Source organism: Ptychodera flava, chromosome 6 (genome assembly GCF_041260155.1).
Source record: "Ptychodera flava strain L36383 chromosome 6, AS_Pfla_20210202, whole genome shotgun sequence".
Classification (NCBI taxonomy): domain Eukaryota; kingdom Metazoa; phylum Hemichordata; class Enteropneusta; family Ptychoderidae; genus Ptychodera; species Ptychodera flava.
Window position 1 is genome coordinate 35,979,827 of NC_091933.1, and position 23,160 is coordinate 36,002,986.

General features: G+C 36.5%; 3 protein-coding genes across 4 annotated transcripts in view; 2 read left to right on the forward strand and 1 right to left on the reverse strand.

The window, feature by feature from the left end:
• LOC139135629 (laminin subunit beta-1-like) overlaps positions 1 to 3,892 on the forward strand; it is a 74,543-nt gene extending 70,651 nt beyond the window's left edge. Inside the window, exon 30 of the mRNA XM_070703122.1 lies at positions 573 to 3,892. Within this exon, the coding sequence (XP_070559223.1) occupies positions 573 to 718 (146 nt within the window). The 3' untranslated portion in view covers positions 719 to 3,892. The remainder of the gene's footprint in view (positions 1 to 572) is intronic.
• Positions 3,893 to 5,901: 2,009 nt separating this feature from the next.
• LOC139135631 (coiled-coil domain-containing protein 115-like) lies at positions 5,902 to 12,329 on the reverse strand. Its single transcript, XM_070703125.1, has 5 exons — positions 12,117 to 12,329; positions 11,562 to 11,668; positions 10,728 to 10,864; positions 9,782 to 9,958; positions 5,902 to 8,530 (listed from the first exon to the last, which is right to left on the reverse strand). The coding sequence occupies exons 1-5, from the start codon at positions 12,219 to 12,221 to the stop codon at positions 8,385 to 8,387; spliced, it is 672 nt and encodes a 223-aa protein (XP_070559226.1). The 5' UTR covers positions 12,222 to 12,329; the 3' UTR covers positions 5,902 to 8,384.
• Positions 12,330 to 12,778: 449 nt separating this feature from the next.
• The window catches only part of LOC139135630 (histone lysine demethylase PHF8-like), a 35,682-nt gene continuing 25,300 nt past the window's right edge, over positions 12,779 to 23,160 (forward strand). Inside the window, exons 1-6 of one of the 2 annotated variants that reach the window (XM_070703123.1) lie at positions 12,779 to 12,937; positions 14,479 to 14,564; positions 20,614 to 20,672; positions 21,439 to 21,658; positions 22,279 to 22,420; positions 22,799 to 22,997. In XM_070703123.1, coding sequence (XP_070559224.1) covers positions 12,840 to 12,937; positions 14,479 to 14,564; positions 20,614 to 20,672; positions 21,439 to 21,658; positions 22,279 to 22,420; positions 22,799 to 22,997 — 804 coding nt within the window. In that variant the 5' untranslated portion in view covers positions 12,779 to 12,839. The remainder of the gene's footprint in view (positions 12,938 to 14,478; positions 14,565 to 20,613; positions 20,673 to 21,438; positions 21,659 to 22,278; positions 22,421 to 22,798; positions 22,998 to 23,160) is intronic. The other variant, XM_070703124.1, reaches the window with a different exon arrangement.

The following is a 23,160-nucleotide window of genomic DNA, read 5'->3' on the forward strand; positions in this document are numbered from 1 at the left end:
GATTGATGGTGTGATGCGATGTTTCGCTTGTATTACCATCAGATTATGTTACTAATCTTAGTAGTTGCATATGGCAAAGTTCAATGTCAACAGAACAAAACTGGACATTTCGGGAAAGAGAGAAATGTTTTCAGGAAAGAGAGAAATGTAGATGACTATACTTCCAGCTTGGAATGTGCAACAGTGCTTGTTTGAAGTCACCACTTCATTGGCTTGATGGCTGTTCCTTTTTATTTTCTAAAATGTAGATTTCAGTCATGAGAAATGCGTCCAATGCCCTAAATTTATGTTGTGCGCTCATTATTCCACTTTCAGGGATGTTGGGGGAAGAATACAAAAATTCATCTGTGTTGAAAGAACCCCAAAACACAACTCAGTGACCGAACTCACTTTATGATTACCGGTGTATATTGACATTGTAACAGTGTATGTATAAATTGATAATTTTTATCGATTAAAGAGAGCTATATCAAAAGAATTTTGTGAGTAATTGTAGTGGGAAAGATGTTTCATTGCAAGTGCGCTGTTCCTTGCTTTAACTCTTAATCTTGCAAATCTTGTGGTTTTTTCAGACCTTCAAGATGACTACGACGGCAATGAGGGTAAACTCAACGGCCTTGCAGATGAGTTAGCAGCTCTCAATGAAGAAATGGCAGGACTTCTTGCCGCCATAGAAGCACGAGCCCAATTCTACAGAACATGCCAGCCGATTTCATAGACATCAAGTGACAATGTTTTCATCAAACTCTAGGTGCTCCAAAAGTAAAACAAATCAATTTTCAGATGGTTTATCCGTATCTATTGTAGCAAGGAAAACAGTGCACATTTTCACGTTTGACAGCGTAGAAAGGTTCAGAATTATTACTCTCAAAGATCTTGGACTAGCCTGACTTGCTTGTCTGCTTTCTGAACAGTCTCTGTGTTTTCAATAAGACTGCGTAAATGATGCATGTTTCAGTGCAAAAGGCTTTCTTCATCAAAATTCAACATGATGGTTTTGATTTTTTATCTTCAGTTTCTAACTAATTGGATAATTTAAAAAAGAGTAGCAAATATAAGCTGTAACTGTATTTTGAATTTGATCAAAGTCAACAGACCTAGTATGACTTAGGCAGGCCATGCATACCATTGACTCACCCACACCATGCCTTGTAGCTCACCCCTTCATACCCACAGCTCACCATACCCATAACTCACTACTTGTTCACCGAAGCATACCCATCGTTCACCCTAGCATACCCCAGCTTACCATTAGCTCACGTCAACACACTCATAGCTCACTCCAAGCACAGCTCAACCCTCTTTAGTCTTACATGCACATTCTCCAAGCAGCTACACTGCGTTAGCATTCCTTGCTATGATATATACATCTGTGTGTTGCTCTATACCCCTCCCCCATATGCCAGTCAAGCACCTTTGAATACTTGAGGTGTTTGATATCTGTGATGTGATCATTAGGGGAGAGAGTACAGGGAAGGATTGAGAAATGCCAAATACAATCTTGCTATGTAATTTTAATTTAGTCCATCAGTTGAAAATATCAAAAGATTGAAACTAGTGTAGGTCTGCAAGTGAGCATATGATAATGTATTTAAATGAGAAAGAGCTATTGTCTTTTTGTTGTTGTACCGTGATCATGCTTTAGTTTAGTGATTCTTTAGTTGTGAGTTTTTTCCCCATTTGTTTTTAATTTTTATCTAACAACTGATAGCTATGTTAAAGTTAATACACCTCAAGGCCAAGGTTGAGTGCATTTATAATATGTCAACTCACGTGAAATAATTGATAGAAGAACTAGAGCGAATTGTCCCCTGCATTATTATCCAGCCTGTTTTTACCATGCCACCTCCTAACTGATGAACTCTGCTAACAAAGATGATCATGTATTAAATCTGAAATGTTAAGATAGGTAATGTAATATAGTAAGCAATTGCTGAAACTACGAACAAGTCTTCCGTAAGTAAATAAGGTCTTATATTAAAATATGCTATATAAAAATACACAAATATGTTACGTTTACTAAGTTATCATAATGGAAGATTTTGGAGTATTGTGTAAGCTAATATGTATAAACTTTTTATTGGTTCACCTCCACATATTTTATCGTCGAAATGATGGCTGTTTCAGTTGTATTGATCTTTGAATTTGCTTTTCAGAAGTTGTTTTCTCAATCCTTTGCCGACTGTATCAATGCTTCACGTATCTAAGTCTCTCAACAGAAGCCATTGTTTAAAGGGCCAGTAACTGTAACTTTTGATGATTTTTGCAGTGAATTTGTTTTTTGATGTCTCTTGTTCTATTCCCCAGAATGTTGAAACACACAGTATTGAGCTTGTCAACTCCGTCTGTTCATGTACAGACTACATTGTTATTGTTATTGTTGATAGGAGAATTCTGGTCGGGACTAGAGTTTGAATGTAAGCAATAACTGCATTTTACATATATTGATGACTTGTTGACAGGCTAAATAGTGTTTCAACACGCTTTGAGAGGTAGAACAAGAACTTGCAATTGGCATTAAAAAACATAGTAAAAAAATCATCAAGATTTACAGCTACAGGCTCTTCAGTGTGCATCTTGTGCTGCCTTGCCAGAATTCAGTCCGAAAAATCCTTTGATGTTTGGCGTAGTTGTAGTGTTCATTTGAGATTTACCCATCTTAGTTGATCAAAATATTGATAATATTCTACAAAAGTAGAGAAGTGACTAGACTGACACAGAGGTATCTTGGCTTTAACACCTCAAATTTTGGTATGGTCATTTGACTTGTTCTATGGAAGGGCAGATTACCGGTAGTAGTGCCCAGGGGCAGTATGACTTCCATGTACATTTCTGTCAGGTTACATGAAATGGGATTTCATAATACAAGCAGGCTTGCCTCCTAATATCCCTCCAACTGTTTGTACACAAACATGGCCGCAACACTGACTTTCTTTAATTCTTTTTCAAGGATGGGCTCAGCACATACTGAGATATTTTTTCGTGAATTGAAATGCTCTTAATTTATCAAAACTGTGAACCATGCCAAAGTATCGTGCAGTGTGCATCAGCTCACTTGACGACACAAATCTTGATTGAGATTGTGATTGTTTTCAAATTTTTATCTTACCATGTAGAACCTCCAAGTCTTAATGCTGGCAGATTTTGCCATTTTGAGTCTGAAATAGTGGTGCATATCAACAATTCACAAATGACAAAAAATCAACCTTTTGAGGAAGAGCAGACTAAATTTTGTATATCTTCTTTTTAATCAGGGATTTCAATTATTATCTTACCCTTTTTGTGGCGTTTTATAACATAATTAAAATAAAATCTTACATCTGGTATTTTGCATATATATTTATAGCTTTATATTTGAGGTAGCTAGGAGAAATCTTTAGTGGCTTTTTAATGTTATCGACTGCGATGAGATAGTTGTACATGTCATCACAACTAGACAGTTGAATACACTTTTTTACATTGTTTGGACCTTATTTAATCCTTTTTATATCATGAATTTCTTTTTATAGTACAAACCGTTTATATTTCATACTTTTGTAAGTCACTTATTATTTTTTATGTTGTCTGAATCACAGCCTTATACATACTGTGAAATTCTGGCAACAATGCAAAACTTGCTGTCCAAAGCTTTGCATTTGTGTGTCAGGTTTTCAGTCAGTTTTTTTCCCCTGTAAGTCTCAACCTATTCATGGTATTAATTTTCATTCTTTTCTTTGACATGAATAACTCCGTATGTAATTTTTCCTGTGTAAGTTTTGCGTCTAGCAAAGACAACAAAAGCTGACTGCGGCTGTTTAAATTTTTTGAACTTTCGTGTGACGAATTCACATCTTGAGTCTTCTGTACATCATTTCCCCATTCAGGATATTTTAATAAAAACAGTTACATACCATTCTCTGTGTGGGGATCATTTCTTTTATGCTTGGAGACAGGACAACAAATATGACAAGTTGAAGAGATTTTTATTGTGTGCAGACCATTTAAAGATGAAATACTGGGTCAAAATGGTCTCACCCATTACTTGTTACTGCACTCTCAAAATTTCAATGTGTCTGGATTGTCTCTGTTGATGTTGGAATTTTATGAAATACTATGTCAGCCCCATACCATTAAATGCCCCATTTTAGAGGACTTTCGTGAGTTCATGGGGCACATCAATTAGCACAGCTGGCACAATTTTCTATTGCAGTCAATTTCCCTGCATACAGATCCAACCACAGCATTGAAAGCAACTGAGATGAGACATGTTAGGCATTTGTTCTGTAAACTAACATGTAAATACAGCTCGGCCTCTGCTTTCAGTTTGTGAGGATGGGATAGATACAGACATGCCAGAGAGATCCTAGATAACCATATCCTCAGCCTTTGGTGACTAGAACATATACACCATGTCTTATTAAGTGGCTTGTAGCTCATATTTGGTTTTATATATAAATACCAAAAAGAGCTTATATGATGAGTCTGAGTGGCGTCTGTGTCTGTATATTTGTGGGTATGTGCGGATGTATGTCCGTCACACACAAAGGCTCCCATACCGCCAAAGCTACCGTCTCAGTATTTGGTGTACAGGTAGATGTAGGGGTTGAGATGTGAATTTGTTCAAATGAACACATCAGTGTCAAAAATGTGCAAATGAGGTAAGAAAAAGCGAAATTCTGAAACAGGCTTACTCCACTGACTTGAGTCATTTCCTGTCATTGTTTATGAACTGTTACATATTAACAGACCTGCTCAAACCATAGACAGTAGAGGGGAGGAAGACCGTCTATGGTCAAACTAAGGGGGGCTAGCTGCCTTTCTGCTATGCATGTTGCTAAAGTTGACCTCCAGTACCTAAAGTTTCGGACCTTAATTACTTTTGTCATTCTTGTTTTTCTGGTTTAAATATTCTTGTTTTCTGGTTGTACTGTGCAAAAATCATTGTCATAACATCAACGTAGAATTTCCTGCACTGAACAGATAGAAACAACATTTATTGTTGATCTTTGGTACCCATACTGGTATATACCAATTCTGATCAAATTTGAGCGACACAGTACAATTGCGGTATTTTTTTTAGTGGTGATTGGATGAAAGCAGAGATCATGTAATGAAAGCAGTTGTCAGTCCATGGTAGCCCGGCAAAGGAAAAGTAACAATGCCAGACAAAAACAGTGATGTAATGGACATGATTATGAGATTAGAAAGGTCGAAAAGTGAAGCAGTGCGAAGTTCCTGTGAGATTCCAAAGTGTTCTGAAAATTTCATCAAATTTCTATGCAAGTGTGTGCCAACTATGGTATTCATTGTTATCTGTTTTATGTGACTATTGTGGGTAATGAATAGCCCTGCGTACCGTGCTGTGTGTTCCCGTCATTATGAGGCTGTATAACGCCGAGAACACATAGCATGGTAGGCAGGGCTAGGGTAATGAACAGACTTTGCATTTTCCTACATTGCCCAGCTAAGAGGAAAGTTTTGACACAACTGCTTTCCATATGATGGAAAGTTTTGCCGAGATGACCCAGCTCTAACAATTGTTCCGTTGTGTAACTGAAATAAATAACACTTTGCAAAAACTGAAAAAGATTTCACCACAAGCACTTTATTGAGAGGATGATATTGCTATACCTGACAGGCACTGTGTATTTGACTGGTATAATTCATCCGCCCTATGGACTGCTCCAAATTATAAGTTTGGGATCTGTGGAAACCGATTCCAGAGGTGAAAATGTGAAATTTCTGTGTCCTTGTAAATTGAGCAAACCTGGACATTTTATGAAAGACTTTTTGACTTCAACCTTTGTATCCTATTTGGTGTAAGTTTCCATCACACGGCAAAGGTTACCAGGAGGTAAAGTTTCAATGGAGTAAAGTTTATTAGAATATGATTCTGATTTACAGATTCCATAACACTTGCTGTTACACAAAGTCTTTGTTTATTTACATATTATCAATGCCACATTCTACAACGCACAAAGCACATGTTAATGCTACAACAAAGAATTGTCAATCAAGAATGTGTGTTTTATCTAGTGTTGAACATGTCATTTCCTGCACTGCGCTAGTCACTTTCTATTCAACTTTGTGAGCCATCAAAGAGGAATCAAGTCACCCCTGTTTTCCTGCGTTTAGTTCTGCCCAAGATATTGAAAACAATTGGAATGTGTTCTAGTGGTGGGTGAATGGGTTACATGACAAAAGTGTATTCTTCACCAGCTATATGCCACATCATAGTGAAAAATGGTTGAAACAGAAAAATCACACTGTATACCATGCTTTACAGCCAGTGGGTAAATCATATTCAAAGGCATTGGTGTGATATATTCTGAACGATACCAGATAAAGTCAACTAGGGAACGTTGACCAGTTAGAAAATTGACCAGCAACCGAAAGGGTAGATGCGACCAACTAGCTGAGCACTAAATACTATCAAGAGGGACTGAATTCTCTGGAATGCTTCACTTCTTTCAGAATGTTGAAAAGTATTTAAACACTATGGAAATCACACACAATTATTATCTTGAGAACTGGGTAGAGGATTAGAAATTGAAGCACTGACCAGTCAGACTGAGCCAGGCTGAGGGGCCCTCACTAGCCATCAGGTTACAGTAAGCTGAGGAGTCACAGTGATACATAAAATACGGTACAAGTAACAGAGAGCCTTGAATTTAAAAATACAGAAGTTTAGATACAGTTTACTTTTGAAGTTACTGCAGGGCAACTAGAGTACTCCACAAGCATCCTGGCCCACTTGTGATCCGGCTGACTAGTGTAAATTGCTGACTCGACTTGTATTCTTCAAAACAACACTGAAACACTTCATGGCACATGACATCTCAACTTGTACGAAAGTAAATTAAGAAGTTTCGAAATTATATACAGAAATTAAAAGCTTTACCCGATGGACTGAACACATATTACCAACAAAAGCTAGAGGAAGTCCAAAGACTACAAGACACTTTTTCATAAATTTACTAAAAATACCAGTGATAGTATAGAAGATACTGGATTTGCTATGGTCCTGACCATTAACAAAATGAATAAAGCTCCATGGAAGAACACCCAGCTACTGCATTATATGAAATCCTTCTTTTAAAATAATCTAAAATAAACTTTCTAAAACTGCCCCATGGAAAAAAAAGTTGCACTTAAAAAAGTAAAGCTGCTTTGACAAACTAAAACTTCAAGACTTATAAAACCTGAAAAATGCCCAGAATTCAGTAAATGGACAATCCATCTTACGTAGAACAATATTAACAGTGACACACTGCTTCATGTTGTTCTAAAAAATACCAATATGAGTTTTAAATTATCTTTTGAAACAAAACAAAATATCTGTGATCACCTCTTTCAAAAATCAATACGTTTGATCATTTCACAAATACAATAACATATAATATTGCCATTATTTATACAAACTCTACAAAAATAACTTGGCTAATTTAATCATTATAATATGTATACATATAAACTTACTGAACACACAAAAGATAATACGTCTTTTGTAGGACTTTTCACCGTGTGTGAATACAGTACCAATAGGTCACATTTACAACAACTCAAGACAAAATCACACATCATTGCACTTATGAACTATAGGCACCTGGGCTCAACACAACTTAAGAGTGACTGGTTAATTTTTTCAAGACTTTTTTATGAAAAAGAGAAAATCATTGGAAATACTGGACAACAGAGAAAAAATTCCTTGTTGTTAACATGTTAAACTATCAATAAATTCAATATTGCTATTAATAATCAGGCTCCCATGTTGCTTTGCCTCAAATTATTTGGATAGTACCAATTCATAGCATTTATCGTATAAATTTTCCAAAGCAAGCCCCCGGAACAAATTGAAGCAATACTGATATGGTAGCTGCAATAACTATAGCCTTGGTGGGGCTGGGCCGTGCGACAGTGGCCAAAGCGGCACGGTCCAGCCCACCAAGGCTACAATTATTGCAGCTACTGATATGGTATCACTTTGACATCATTCCAACAGACTGTGAGGAGACTTTTTTTCCAAGTCTTGTTGATCTACAACTATTTTCATGGTACCGCAAAATTGCATTCCCCTTCTAAGGCAATTTGCTTTCAGTGTGTCCATTTGCTAGAACAAGATCTCATGCTACTATCCTTAAAATCTATGGGGAAATTTAACTTTTGATTTCAGAAGACGACATACAATTTTCTTTGGGATTAAATAATTTCTTGTATCTTTGAAAAATATTTTCTTTCATTGAAATAATAATTCTTTGACATCAAACTTTACATTTATATGTTTTTTGATAATTACTACAAAAGTTCAATATAATATACAGTATACAATTCTGAATCACTCAAGTGTATACTTTCCCAGCACCAATTTTATGCCCTCAACAATGGTAGTCTGAATTCCTTTGTTTTTATTGCGTGACTGTCTCTTCAGTTTCTGCAGTTTGACTTGATTGCTTCGAGAGTTTCTCCTTCTTCTCTAACAAATCTCTGTATTCAACCCTGTTTTTTTCCAAATCACTCTGCAAGTTTGCCAGGGTACAGCACACTTCAACAGCTGTAATGAAGAGAGAAAATGCTCAAATGAATATTCCAACAATTGAAACACTTCAAAATGCTGGAATGATGAGTTCATCCTAAAAAACGGTCTCTGAAAAATTAAAATGTACACATTAAAAAAATGGAACTTGTTGTGTTCAATGGAGGAGGGGATTTACCTATATCCAGATTATCACAAACAAGGTTGCACAAAGCATACGCATGCAGTTGTTACACCACGGAAAGCACATATATGTATCATACCAAGTCACGGTTCCGATTTTATCTCAAAATGTGACTTTATAAAAAAGCTGTCAGCAGTTTAAACTTGCAACAGTCTATTTCAAGTATTCATAGCGTGTGATAGAACTTGAAATCATAATTTCAAAGTCGAATTTTTGAAGCTTAATACTTCTGTATAATCTGTTCACCAAAATTTCCTGTAAACCGGTCCATACTCGCTGTTGGTAACAGGGGTTTTGGATTAAACCATGCAGATGAAAGGAGGCTGCGGGGTTCAAGGTTAAATGCAATGAGTTTTGTTTGCCATATGCATGATTTAATTATCCCTACTCATCTTATGAAGCTGGCCCCGTAAAGATAGCTTGTCTATACATGCTGTTCAAATACATGTGAACTATATTATATGGTATGCATGTATAATTTATCAAATCATTCTCATTACTAGCAAGCCCTGTCCAGATTTGCACCAGAATACACGCTAAAGCACAAAAGCATTATTATAAGGGAACATGTCCATATTACAAAATTTACAAAGGTAACGTTCAGTTTTTAGGGAAATTGATGGTTTTCTCTTAACATGCTGAACAGAATGATAGATGCAACATAGTTAAGGCCCATTTTTTCATTTGGAGACAAGTGATGTTTCATCAAATAATACTTAATCCTGAGTTTAGTCAATAAACATCATGTCTTTGTGCAGTTCAAGTACTCTCAAACACTAAAATGTATTTCATGTGTATAATGTAGGGGATTCTACTGCCAGTACAAATGAATTAAACATTTATACCCTTGTCTAATTTATCACACACACCTTTGAGTAAATAGGAGTAACGTGTTACTGCCGTCGAAGCAAGGATTAAAAGGTGATTCTGTGATAGGCAAAACAAACTCAGCTTGCTCAATGCAGACAGAACCGTTGCAGGGCTTGTAACAGCTTGTAACACCTGTACACCATTACAGCAACTAATCATGAAAGGGCAGACTAGGGTCATTTGAATTTATTTTCATACATGTGTATTGAAGTCACCTTGGATAAAGCTGGCCTGTCCTTGTCTCAGAGTTGATGGGACTAACACTCCAAACCAGGTGAGTGGATCTGGCGCCGTGTTCTCATCATTTTCATCTGAGATGTTTAAATCTTGGAGTTGTATGGATGGCATTTCATCACTGTTCTGGTCATCAGCACCGCCCTTTCTTCGTCTCACTTCAATGAAATGACAATGTCATCAGTATCCAAATTGAAATCAACTGAAAAATTGACACGCTACATCTCACCTATCTCACTCTGAATAGTCTCTCTGATACATCCAACATAAAAAAGAATGTTAACTGTGAAAAGTTCACGACCTAAAAGGTCAGAGGTTGTGTACTATATCAACCACCATTATGACTATCAAGCCAGTCTATAGGTCACTATTAATCCATGAGGTTAAAAAACTTTGTATTTTAATATTGGCAAAATGGCTCATGTTAATATTTGATGTATTTACTGTGGTTTGAGGGCTGAGACCACTGATTAATATGCACACACCAGTAAATTCATCATTCCAGAGAAGTGTGAAAGACAATTATAATAAGTCAATGCTAAATGGAGATGAATGATAAAACTGAGTACGTTTTGGTGACGACATTTTAAGACCACCTTAGAACATTCTGAGTTGGTCTTAAAATGTCACCACCAAGACAAATATTATTTGTGGAATTTCAAAACTGCTTAAAACCATAGAATAATGGTGACCATATAAATGAGGTGGAGGAGAAAAGGAAAGCTAGTCTGTCTGAAGATTGCAAGGTGCATGAACGTTACACACAGTAACAGATACTATTACTTTGTACTTTATGTAATTTTATGTTATGCTATTGTTAGAACTCTCTGCTTTAGCATTGACTGTGACTTGCCATGCCATGAAGATGACTGTATGCTTGGGGAATGAATATACATATATGATTAAGACATGAAAAAGACATTATACCCTCCGGGCTATCAGGGCTATCCATTGAACCTGGTAGAGAACTATGTATTTCTTTGCTGGAAGATTTCCATTTCTTCATTTTTGCCGGTTTCTTTCTCTCCACTTCAAAACGGCATTCACTCTCACTTGGTGATTGTCTAGCATGGAAGAAACAAAATTTTTGAAAGTTCAGCAAAGATAATTACAAAAGGGGAGTTTATAAACATTTAGCAAAAATTCTTGGCACTGCTTGAAAACATTTTTTTGTTTTCATAATTTACTTCCTTCAAGTCCAAAATAGTGAGTGGGAAACTTTTCACAATAGAATGGAGAAGTAACTTGAGGATAGAGATCAATACAGACATTCTTTTTATACGCCTACAACACAGGTAACTAAGTACAACAGCACAAAATGTGCCATCTCTTAGTATGTTTGTTCCTTTTTCTTCAATTTTTAACTTGATACGCACGGAGTACAATCAATGTATTTTGTATGTCATACCAAACCATAGTCACTGTAGTCAGGTGCTTTACTGGTGTTTTGAAAATTTGGCACTTTTAAAAAATTGATAATGATAATAAGAATTATTTATTTATAAAGCATCAATATCCAAAATAATGTGATCAATGACAATGCTTAAAATTAACACATAACAAAAAGTAATAAAACTAAATAAATTGCAAAAAAACATTAACAACCTATTACACAAAGGCTAAAATAAACGCAGATTTATTTAATAAAGGGGAAAGTTTTTACATTGGCTGGGAGAACGCCGAATATAATGAAAGAGTGTTCCAGAGTTAAGATTCATTTGTTTATTTACATAATTATATAACAATGAACAAAACTACTACCTTACAAAGACTGTTGCCAGAGCTTTCATATTATTGATATCATACTGAAGTGAGCTCACAGCCTTATTTCCCATCGAATACCTCGCTTTGGATAATCTGAAGTAACCCTGTAAAAGATTTAATACAAGTAGTAGTACATCAATAAATAAGACCAGCAGTGTTCTGACGGTTTATCAAATGATATTTTTGTCTGTCGCTTTTAACACGAATTATGACAACAGAACCACGGGACAGAACCTAAAATAGGTCCACGGTACGATGACTAATTGTCATACGAATGTACAAAAATAATGCACTCAATATCTTGTCGAAGTCGACAGTACAGCATCGCACATCCCGGTAGTGCAAAAACAGCTCTCGGATTTTCGTCGAATATACATACGGAGGTACATAGCCCTGTACCGTACGGGTGCCGTTATGCACATACCGTGGTAAAAGCCAGCTGTCGATGTCATGCCGCAACCGCGGCTCAGTCAAATATCAAGAACAAGTTATGTGCGGACAATGCCCTTGAATGATCCGGAGACCGACTGGATTGTGAAAAAACCTACCTACCTCTTTCAGCAGAGCCTGAAGGCGCTCTCGCTCCTCCTCGACTTTGGCAAGTGTTTCGAAATAACGGACGACCAAGTCGTCTAACCTTGTACATACATCCTCCATGTCCGATTCTCCTGTCCAGTGTGAGCTAAAGTTGAACACTTTTCAATGATTTACCGGATACATCGCACCGTTTGCGTACTCGATTTGATTATTATCGTTACGCCCTCAACGTCAATTAGGTTTGGGCCAGCGCTATGTACATAAATCATGTAGTTACACGTCATAATTTACGTACTACTTACTGTGTGCATATATCGCGGTCCCTCCACAAAAATGTTGAGGGACCGTGCGCATATGAAACTCGTGAACAAAAAGGGCATATTGCAATTTTTAAAGTATTTAATGTTTCGATAGTATGTGACATCTCAGTATCAAAAATCTTCTAGTATATATAATAATCGCAATCATACCAATCCATAATCCGACAACCCTAGGTCAAAATTCATAATTTACAATAGCTATAAATATAGACACACAACAGCACAGAACAGGCAGTAATGCACCGGTACATACACCAAAGTCAAAATCATGAAAGAAAGATATATGGACCTCTGGCAAATAGACCAAGAAGAAGGTTCGAAAAAACCCATTACACAATTTGTAAACAAGAAAAATAATCGATATCTCATCTCGTAAACTATCGCGAGACATCGAGTGACCTTCGGCAGCGTTTCAAATATGGCGTCTGTTCCTGTGTATTGCATCTGCCGGCAAGTTTACGATGTTACACGCTTCATGATCGAGTGTGATATTTGTAAAGATTGGTTCCACGGAAGGTTAGTAAACTCTTATACCCGTCTTTTAAGTTTCAAATATTGTTATCCTTTATTCATCGAGATATTCTCTATTTTGGTTTACATCACTTTGTTCCCAACATCTCACAAATGGCCGTACACATAGCTCATACGGCTTCCCTTTATCGGACAGCAATGTTTTGGATGAGAACTCTCTCCCTTTGTTCGTGCCTGTAACGCAACCATTGAGTTTAATACTTTATTATGGGTTTCAATGCACATAAACAGAGACTTTGGTCGGAAAATCGCCAGCTTTCCCAAATCGCTTGCATGATTTGCGAAAAAAAGTTCTCTAAGTGTATATCAGTAAAGTGTGTCAAGGTCACGACAATAAACCGATGTATCGTTCACAGAATCTCTAGATCGTACCAATTGACGCAAAAAATACCCCATAATTTTAGTGCAATCGTCGCGGTTGACTCGCGTTTGATGCATATCCGGACTGGTCACAGGACAAACACCATTGACGATGTTACAGTGCTTTAGATCAACCGCGTCCACCTATGATCAAAATCCTGTAGCACTGAGTGCAATGCAAACATTTTTTCCGATTGCGTTTTTCAAATGCATTTTATCGCAAAATAAGGTATCCATAAGTATCTCAATCAGCAGATTCGATAATCCTTAACCAAAGGCAGTCGGTATTTGAAGAAATGGTCCCCAAACATATTTAAGTTCGATCGTAAATTCTCTTTTGTGTGTGCGCGTATGTGGGCATCCATTGATATTTACACAGGAAGTACGTAACACCATCACAAAGAAGCTGAACAGTTATTCATAGGCTTTCCAGTAGGCAATACAGGCACATACACGTTGCCTTCATTGCCGTTGTTTTCATGCTTATATTGACACCAATAGTCCGTGGTTATATCTCTATGAATAGTCTTTGTTAGCCGAAAACTGTAAACCCTAAATAACACGGCTTTGAAATTAAGAATCAGTTTCCTTGTTTTTGAGTTTGTCAAATAATCAGCACATTGTCAAACAAGCCTTACAAAATTGTATCAGTCCTCTCTTGTTTTGCACACTAAGCATTAAAGAAACCTCTTTTTTCCAGTAATATATTTCAATCACTACAGTAGAGAAGTTTTGTTAATATATGCTTTACATCATTTTAATTGAAATGTATCTTTTAAAAAAATGTACCACTTCTGTCAAAACAAATGTTGCTGGATTAAAATCAAATGTAAGAGAGAAGAATACAAGAAACACTGACAATGTATTTTGCATACAGTAAAACCATGTCATTATCGGTGTGTTGGATGAGGGAGTCAGCGAATGAACTAAAAAAAGTGACAGCAGTGAAAAATGGAGAACATTATTGTCACGTAGGTGCCTCATCTGACATTTCTGCATTTTTTATTCAAGATGAAAAAGTCCAAATTTTAGGTTGATATGTGCATGATATAGATGTGTAATATGTACTTTGGATGAAAGTACATGTATAAGCCAGGGATGAGAAAAAAGACACACATATACTATACCTGCATCATATTTAATGAAATCTTTTATATTTCTTGCAGTTGCATCGGTATAAGTGAACATCAAGCTCATGATGTTGAAGTCTATCACTGCCCAATCTGTTCCAAGATACATGGTCCTCTCAAATGTGAGTACACAGCAGATAATACTCATCTATAGAATAAAGTACGAGTATTGCTGGTCATAAGTGAGATCAATTGAAACAGGAAATACCTGTCATCCATGATCCAGTGTTTCTATGTATGTAAATACAGACCCCACCCAACACTGAAGAAATATATGTGGAACTAACATCAGCAATCTTCATTGTATGTACATTCACATTGTGTATCAAGACCTGAGAGATAAATTGATGGATTTTCTTTGTAAGGTAATAGGTATATAAAACTGCATTCAATTATTTTTCACTTTTAATCTTAAATTGCATTCTTCAGCAAGCAAGGGAGGGAAGAAATATCATTTTATCCAGATAGGAGTGTTTAAAATCAGGGAGGGAAATATTAATGTGAACCAACAATACAGAAAATATGAATGGATTCTGAAATTTTTTTAGTTCGTTGGCTCTTTCTTTGCCTTGCCAGAGATATTTCGTTTCTCCTTTGATGTGAGCGTATCTGCATGTTATAGCCTCAAGGACTTGCTGCTCTAAAAGCACTTAATGGTCTGGACATCTGTCTTCAAATTGAAACAAAACGTCAATCACTCCCCAAAACTTTCTGTCAAAGTCTGTCATGTGTACATGTATTATCAAAAGTTACAACAGGTTGTTTATTGTCAAATTCAGTTCTTGATCTTGAGAAAAACATCTTACCACTGATAATGCAGCGAAGGTTTACGTATTGAAATCTGAATAATCATTTAAGATGTTCCCAGTGACAACTGCGTTGTTTTAATATTCTGCCTCCCACAAATCTGTTAGTTGCAATTTAAGAATGATTTTAATTAGAGCAGTTGAATACTGATGTCTTGTTAATTCTTTTGCAGTAATTTAATCGAATGATTACTGAAGAAAGGGTAGAAAATCGATCATGACAATATGAGGTTTTAATGCTCATGCTAAATTCATTCAGCATGTTTCCATTCTCATCATATCAAATTTTGTAGCCTACTTTCACAGCCTGTAGGCTTTTCTCTTCTTGAAAATTCAACCCCAGCAATTTTCTGAAATCAGCCAAACCACCTGCAATGATTCTTTTTGGTGCATATTAAGACCAGACCCAATTTTTTTCGTTTTCATTGTTCCACTGAGTTGTTCGGTAGGTAGAGGAGAAAGGGCTGAATTTCAATCCCCTGTTAATGTTAATCACAGAAAAAATTGATGCAGTTTCATTGTAAACAATAACTTATACCATGTCACATGTGCCTCAGTACAATAGCTTTATGACTGGCTGGGCAAAGCAAGCCACAATGCTGCTATATCAGACAGTGCAGCCCACTTTGGTTGTGCAGGTTTTGTTGAACTGTGATAAAATTTGATATCCAGAGTCGCGTGGCGCACAAGCCCTGCAGCCACTCTCATTATAATCCATGGTTCTGAATTTCACTTCCCAGTGAAAGAAAAGTTAATGGAGATCAGTTGGTATGAATACAGCTTAATTGATAGCCAAAATGTACACCTGCTGACCACAACCAATGAAATAAATGATGATTTGATTAATGATTCTTATCATAATAGTTGATTGGCGAACTAACTGGTTGGTCCAAAGTTTGAATACTTGAAATAAGTTTTTAGTATAGCGAATTTTTTGTACTCTAGGAAATATTAACTGCTGAGGCACTGTTTTTAATGTTATTCTAACCATTGTGAGAGAGAGCCATATTTAGGGGCTCAAGCTAACCGGGCCTAGGACCCTATTGTTTTTACTGGAGTTCAACCTTCTTCATTGGTAACTTTTTTGCCCTAAGATTTACTTCCTCCAATGTCAGCAACAACAAGGGCAACAGGTGTGATTTAAGTGTCATCCTGTTTACCTTACCTGATCCTAGCAGTAATGGCAACTGCTTTGGCCCTGCAAATGCTTCTTGCCAAATAAAGTTTTGAAATTACGGGGTCATTGACCCTTTGCTGCTGAGCTGCTCCCCTCTTCTAACAAAGGAGAATCTTTGAAAGGTCAAATTTTTTTTATTGTCTTTGTTACATTGGAATTTGTCAGGAAATTTTCTACGCACTGTTACAGATTAGAAAATTCAGAATTGAAAGTGAAATCATCATGTTTGATTATAAGTGCTTGGCAAACACCTATTGGTAAACTTCTTTGTGTGCGTGACCTCAGGCTTACGGTAATTCAACTGTGACCTTCGGGAAAGGTCACCCATTGGTGAAGCAGAGACTCATATGTAAGAGTATTAATCTTCTCTGATGGGATAATTGGTAAATTTTTTCCACCAGTATTGAAATTGGATATATTGTTTACAAAGTTTCATCTAGGATGTGTGGGTTCATAATTTTCAGTCTGCAAAAGTTGTCGAGCATGTTCAACATTTCACAATCATGAAATAGTGTCATCAAGTTTACCTGATGACTTTTATTATAAGGTGAGGTCCATTCGAACACTGCACGTTGTCTTTGCTACTGGCACATGGAGTTTCCATGGATATCAAGGAATGACAGGACATTTATCATTTATGTTTGAAAAAGGACAAGAGCACTGTTAGATTGTGATTAATCAACAGTAAATTATTGGCATATGCTTGCAGCAATAGCCAAATTCAAGGTTTTATCTAGTTTAGAAGATCTTGAATTTTAAGTCCAGGTATGTTAAGGACCCTAGGGTATGTCTGACTCTATAGTAAGGATAGTAAGATGAGTTTATTGTCCAAAATGCCTCAAAAACCGGCATTTATACTTGATGGACTGTCTGTTTATGATTATGAATTATATACTGGTACACAAGTTGAAGGAAAACAAGTGTTCATCAATTCATCAGTGTGTTATTTCATTAGCAGTTTTCAAAGATTTATCACAAGGATTATCGTCTGTTTGCATATAGGGAATTGATCTACTTTATCTTCATGTTACAAATGATTTTCAATCCTTTTATAGAAATTCCATGACAATAGAACAGTGTAGAAGTTGTCACAGGGAATGGAAAGTTCACATATTGTCAGACACACGACACGGAGGGTTTCCAGAATTTTTGCAAAATCAAAGGGAAAGCAAATGAAGAATATTCAGAGGCAACCACAAAGTGATAATTATTTTTGTTGTGGTTGGAATTCAATATCACATTGCCTGGAACAGTATTTAAATCTATTTCATGGAAATTTGTTGTGTATTCATTGCAGTTCACCATGAGTAACATAAATGTACATGTACCATTACCGTATTGTATTTAAAATTACAGGCTTTTCTTAGATGTTTAGTTAAATGCTTTCTTTGTAAACCTCCTTGAAAGATGTTAACAGAAGCTCTGATAGGGGTTATTATGAAATTTATGAGAAGAACTAGAATTTTTTAAAGAGATGACAATCTGGTAAGGTGTGCATAGTTTGAAGTTGTAAATGCAGGCATCAAGAAGTTATTACACATATTACTCCACATTTACACATAACTGATATTAAATACTGGTATCACAAATTACCATTTGACTATTATTAGCCCATACTTTTCCTGGCAGGAAATTTTTAGCCCCCACAGACCAGCATCAATCCAATGCCAAATATCTTTCAATTTTGTCAACAGCATGCAGATGTGTCTTGCTAAACTGTACTTTCAAAATACGCCCTTTGTGTTGGCGCTTGTGGGCCCTCTTTAGCTGGCACGTGCCATCTCATGTCATTGTATAGAACCCTTCCAGGTTATTGAACTCTACTGCAGCTCACAACGTTCTCATCTGTATGAATTTAACTTTATGGATGGGTGCTTGTTTTGTGGGCTGTTCCCTTTGTTGTCGTAGAAACCGCCAAATTCTGGCAATTGCCCAATCATCTTTTGTTTGGTGAGCAATATGTGAACGTTGCCATGTGAATTCAACAATGGAGGGGACACCGAGGTCACCCTCTCAGCGAAGCCCCATTAAAAACTTGTACAGGCCCCAACTCCCATCTCCCTTTCAATGGTGAGGCTAGATTCTGAAAAAACTCTCCCGCCTGACTCACAACCAACACAACTGCTATCAGCGGAGACAGAGTACATTGTCTAGTTGCAGACTTTGATCCATCAGTCATGAAGGACGTCTGATGAATTGAAATGTCAATGGAGTGAAAATATCACAATAGTAATGAAAAGTTAATTATAGGATAGTTTACACTTCCCTGAATTTATTTTTGGATCAAACTAATCATCTTTAGTACATATCTAGCTAAACATGATTCATATACTTATATCAACATTTCATCAATCAGCGTATTAGACAACACTTCAATCTCCTCAAGTTCTTCTTTCAAAATCAGTGATATTTGCCGCAGCTACATGTATAGGCTAGTAACTGTAACCAAGTAATTATCAGATTGCTGTCTTTCTCTGGTCATTTTACCAGATTTCCCATTAATGTATCACAGCAGTTATGTATCAGCATATGCTGTAAATGTGAAACTTAATGTTCTACAGTCTCAGGGAAATACCACACACAAGATATAAACAAGATGTTTTATACATTAAACATCCCGTGAATGAAGAAAATTCCAGTGTCAAATTTAAAATTTTGAATATATTTGAAAAAAAAAAAAAACAAGCTAGTGGAGTTCAATACATTTTGACTTCATTACATTCTAGCAACAAAGTGAGCTCTTTCTCAACTGGTGCATCTGGTGTGTAAGAAGATCCATGTTTGTTGTATTGGTATAATTATGTTTCCGTTTTGTCACTTTCTTGGTTCTTGTTACACTTATCAGTTTTCTTCACAGCTTGAAAAGTGCAAAGGGGTAGTTAATTTACATAGCAATGGTAGAATTTGCTTATTCTTTTGTCATGAAAATGCATTCTTTTGTATGGTTATTAACATATGAATAGATTGCTCGAAAAAATGGGGGTGGTGAATGGCAAACCCATCAAAATCCCCTTGTCCAGAACCCTTTCATGGGGAATTGTCTTTGTATCAATATTACATGGTACATACTTTCTGAGTGCTGTGTCTGAGTACGATGCAATAGACATCAATTTTGGTAAACTTCCATAGCTTTTTTTTTGATGGCCACGTTTGCCATATATATAAATATATATTGTGAGCAACAGTTTACTTGAAGGATGAAGAGGGTACATATTTGGGGTAGAAAACCTCAACTTTGGTATCAATGATAGAAAATCAATTTAAATCAAAACTACTTCATAAAATTTAATACCTTATTTGAAACTAGAGCACATGTAGAAAAAAAAAGTTTTGTATTGCATTATCTATTTTCATTCTTAAATGGTAGAGGTTGAAAGACTGACATTTAAAAAAGTTATTAAAATCATGATAAGCAAAATTGAAATGGCTCTTATTCAAAATCTAAAAACTTTATTGCCAACAAAATTGTACTTTTTCGTTAAATTGTATTTAAAGTCTATGATGTGAAAATTTAACAAAATTTTACCCAGCCACAAGGGATATAATTTTTTGAACACTGGAGGAAAAAGCCAAAGAATCTATGATTTGCATTAATTAACACTTCTTTTCTCATCCAAATTACAACTGCTTATCATGCTAAAAAGTAAACCCTACTGTTTTAATCTTGCGTTAACAAATTAATGAAAATTGCATAAATCTCTGCAAAAAAAGTGATTTTTAGCAAATACCCGTATGCTGTACTACATGTATGTGTAACGCAAGCTTAATCAATTTGTTGTGGTTTAATACATGTACATGCACTGATACAGTAATAATCCTTGCTAGCTTTTCACCCATGAATGAATGGATAGATATTAGCCACAGTTACTCTGGGTTGCGTAGCCAGCTTTGAATTTATGATCACTCTGCCAGAGTTTGAATCACAGGGGTCAAAGGTAATAGCAACACCTGTTGGTTACCTATTCTTAATGAAAATGGTTTCCATGGAGACAAGAATAGCATGTGGAAATTTCAGACAGGCTCATGTGCATTGCATCAGACAAAAGGAAACATAGCCAAGGGCTGTACAGAGATGACTATTCTTGCTGGAGAGGATTAGCCAAATGGCATCATTAACATTTAAATATTCGCTGATATGAATCTATGAAAGTTGTAGATCATCTGGCTTTTGTATTTTTTCCTCTGTAGTAAAACCAAGAAGAAATTGGCACAGGCATGATTATTCAGAAGTAGATGCATCCACAAGGGTAAGAAAATTTGTTTTATGCATGTATGTTTTCAAACAGTGGAATTAAGTGTTGTTTGATTCAAGCTCCTATTGCAGACTTCATGGCTCAATTTTAGCAGAATTACCAGTGGCTGTTTTGACGGTAATTTGCAGAGATTACAATGCCTTTCTAAGTTGCAGCAAGACAGGTGGTCTTGAAATAAAAGTGGCACAGTGCAAATAAATACCCTCCTCCATTTTCAACAGATGGTGCATGTAGATTGCGGTTAAAATACGGGGGGGGGGTTGTTGATCTGTTCTCAAGTACATTCACCTTTTGTGGTTTTTGTTGGACCGCTCTCAGTTGCTAGGTTCACAGTTCAATCATGGATTCAACCACAGGGTTCAATTGTCTGTTCTGAAGATAATGCACCAATAAAATGGAAGAAAACTGGCTATGTGATCTGATAGCATTGTAATATACATAGGCAAACTATAATGTTAGCTCTCTGAATTCACTTTGAGGATGAAATTTTATATTCATAACAGGTGAGGTTGTATTACTTTCTGTACAAACCAATGAATTTTGGCAGTATTATTGAGTTTAACTGTCAGTTGATGTCAATCTATTATAGTTTTTCTCAAAATGCTCCCGATATGAACATGACCAGAGGGGTATGGGACCACAGCTGCTGTCCAGTGTTGTTTTAAAATGTGTAATTTCATACTTTATGCTTATTTCTATATTTGTTTATTTTACGCCAAGCCTTTGTGTTATTTATCCTTTGCTGTGTTCAACTTTGCAGGCTGTTCAAACAGGAACTGTCGTCTTTTTAAAAGAACTTCAAAACAGAACATTTCCAAGCGCCGACCAGTGTCTCATCCGCCTTCATGGCAGTCAAGTAACGATAGATTACTTTGAAAACCACGGCTTTTCCAAGCCCATACTAATAGATAGTAAAGATGGTCTGGGGCTTGCGGTTCCACCTCCCAACTTTAGCGTCAGTGATGTCGAATCGTGTGTGGGTGAGTCTTGTGATGTCATCATGATTGGCACATCATATTGTTAATTTTACAATGTATTCATCCAAGAGAATTATAGGATAATTCTTGCTACACTTTAACAGTCCCGGATATGCTATGTTGCTTTTATTCTCCATTTTACACTGATCAGCCCTCAATATTTTAGCCATGCAAGACCCATAGAACAGGGTAAACATCATATGTGGCCATACTATCTCTCTGAACTAGGCCATGCAAAGCTTGATTGTTACTGGTGCACGTAAAGGCAGAATGGTTAATGCATTGCATTGCTGAGGCTGTGACTGTAAAAGTCTAAATAACTGTGAAATGGAGTCAGTTATTTAAATGACCAGTGTGAGCACCTTTGATGTCCTGTTACTAATAGTCCACTTGCCCAAACACATATATCATATTGACTTTTTTGTGAGTTTTGGTAACTTTGGCCTAATGAATAATACGGTAAAATCAATAATGATAAATTCTTAGTGAGGCAAGTTTCAGTTTAACAAAAGTAAACGTCGCCAATAAGCCTCTCCTGCATCAAAATTAATGCTATTTTGAACCTTAAACTGCACCTGCCCCTTTCATAACATATGCATTTTTATGTTTCTGTATCATTTCAGGTTCCATGAAAGAAGTCCATGTGATTGATGTATCGCGGCAAGAAGAATTCAAAATGGTAATGAAAGATTGGGGGCAGTATTTCAACACCCCTGTCAGGTCTAAAGTCTACAATGTAATAAGTCTGGAGTTCTCAGAAACAAAGTAAGTAACATTCATTAAACTCTGATGATGATGTTGTTCTTTTGTGGTAACTGCAGGAGTTTATTGACAGATAGGAGTTTGGCATGATTTTGTAATATTTCTTTTAGGAAGAAGTCTTTATCAGGAGCAGCCCAAAGAGCTGTTGGTGAAAAAAGTTGTTCACAAGTTATTTCTTAGCTGGCATGTTAGCAGTTTTTCCCCCATACCAGGGGTGTGGGAAACAGATATGCACACAATTTTTCCCATTAGTACGAAGGCAAACTTCATACTGGACAGGGAAAAGCGTCTGTCAATTTTCATCTTAATAAGGATCCATAATCACATGATAAATAAACACTCTCAGGTGTCTCTTTTCATCACAATTTTTTTTTGTTAAAGACTTTCAGAAATCGTCATAGCACCGACAGTGGTGCGGCAACTGTGTTGGGTTTCAAATCTGTGGCCGGATCAGTTGCCGGATGACTGCCCATACACCAAGCCACAAGTACAGAAATACTGCCTTATGGGGGTGAAGGACAGCTACACAGATTTCCATGTGGATTTTGGGGGCACATCTGTGTGGTACCATGTACTCAGGGTAGGTATAGCTTGGTCTTCATGGGCACCTAGTAGGTTTTTCAGCAGATCCTGATTTTCATTAGATTCAGTTGTGTCGTTTAGTGGGAGGACATCTCCTACAAGAGACAGTGTGCAATACTTTGCAGGGTTCTCGATAACAGGACTTTGCGGGATAGACCACT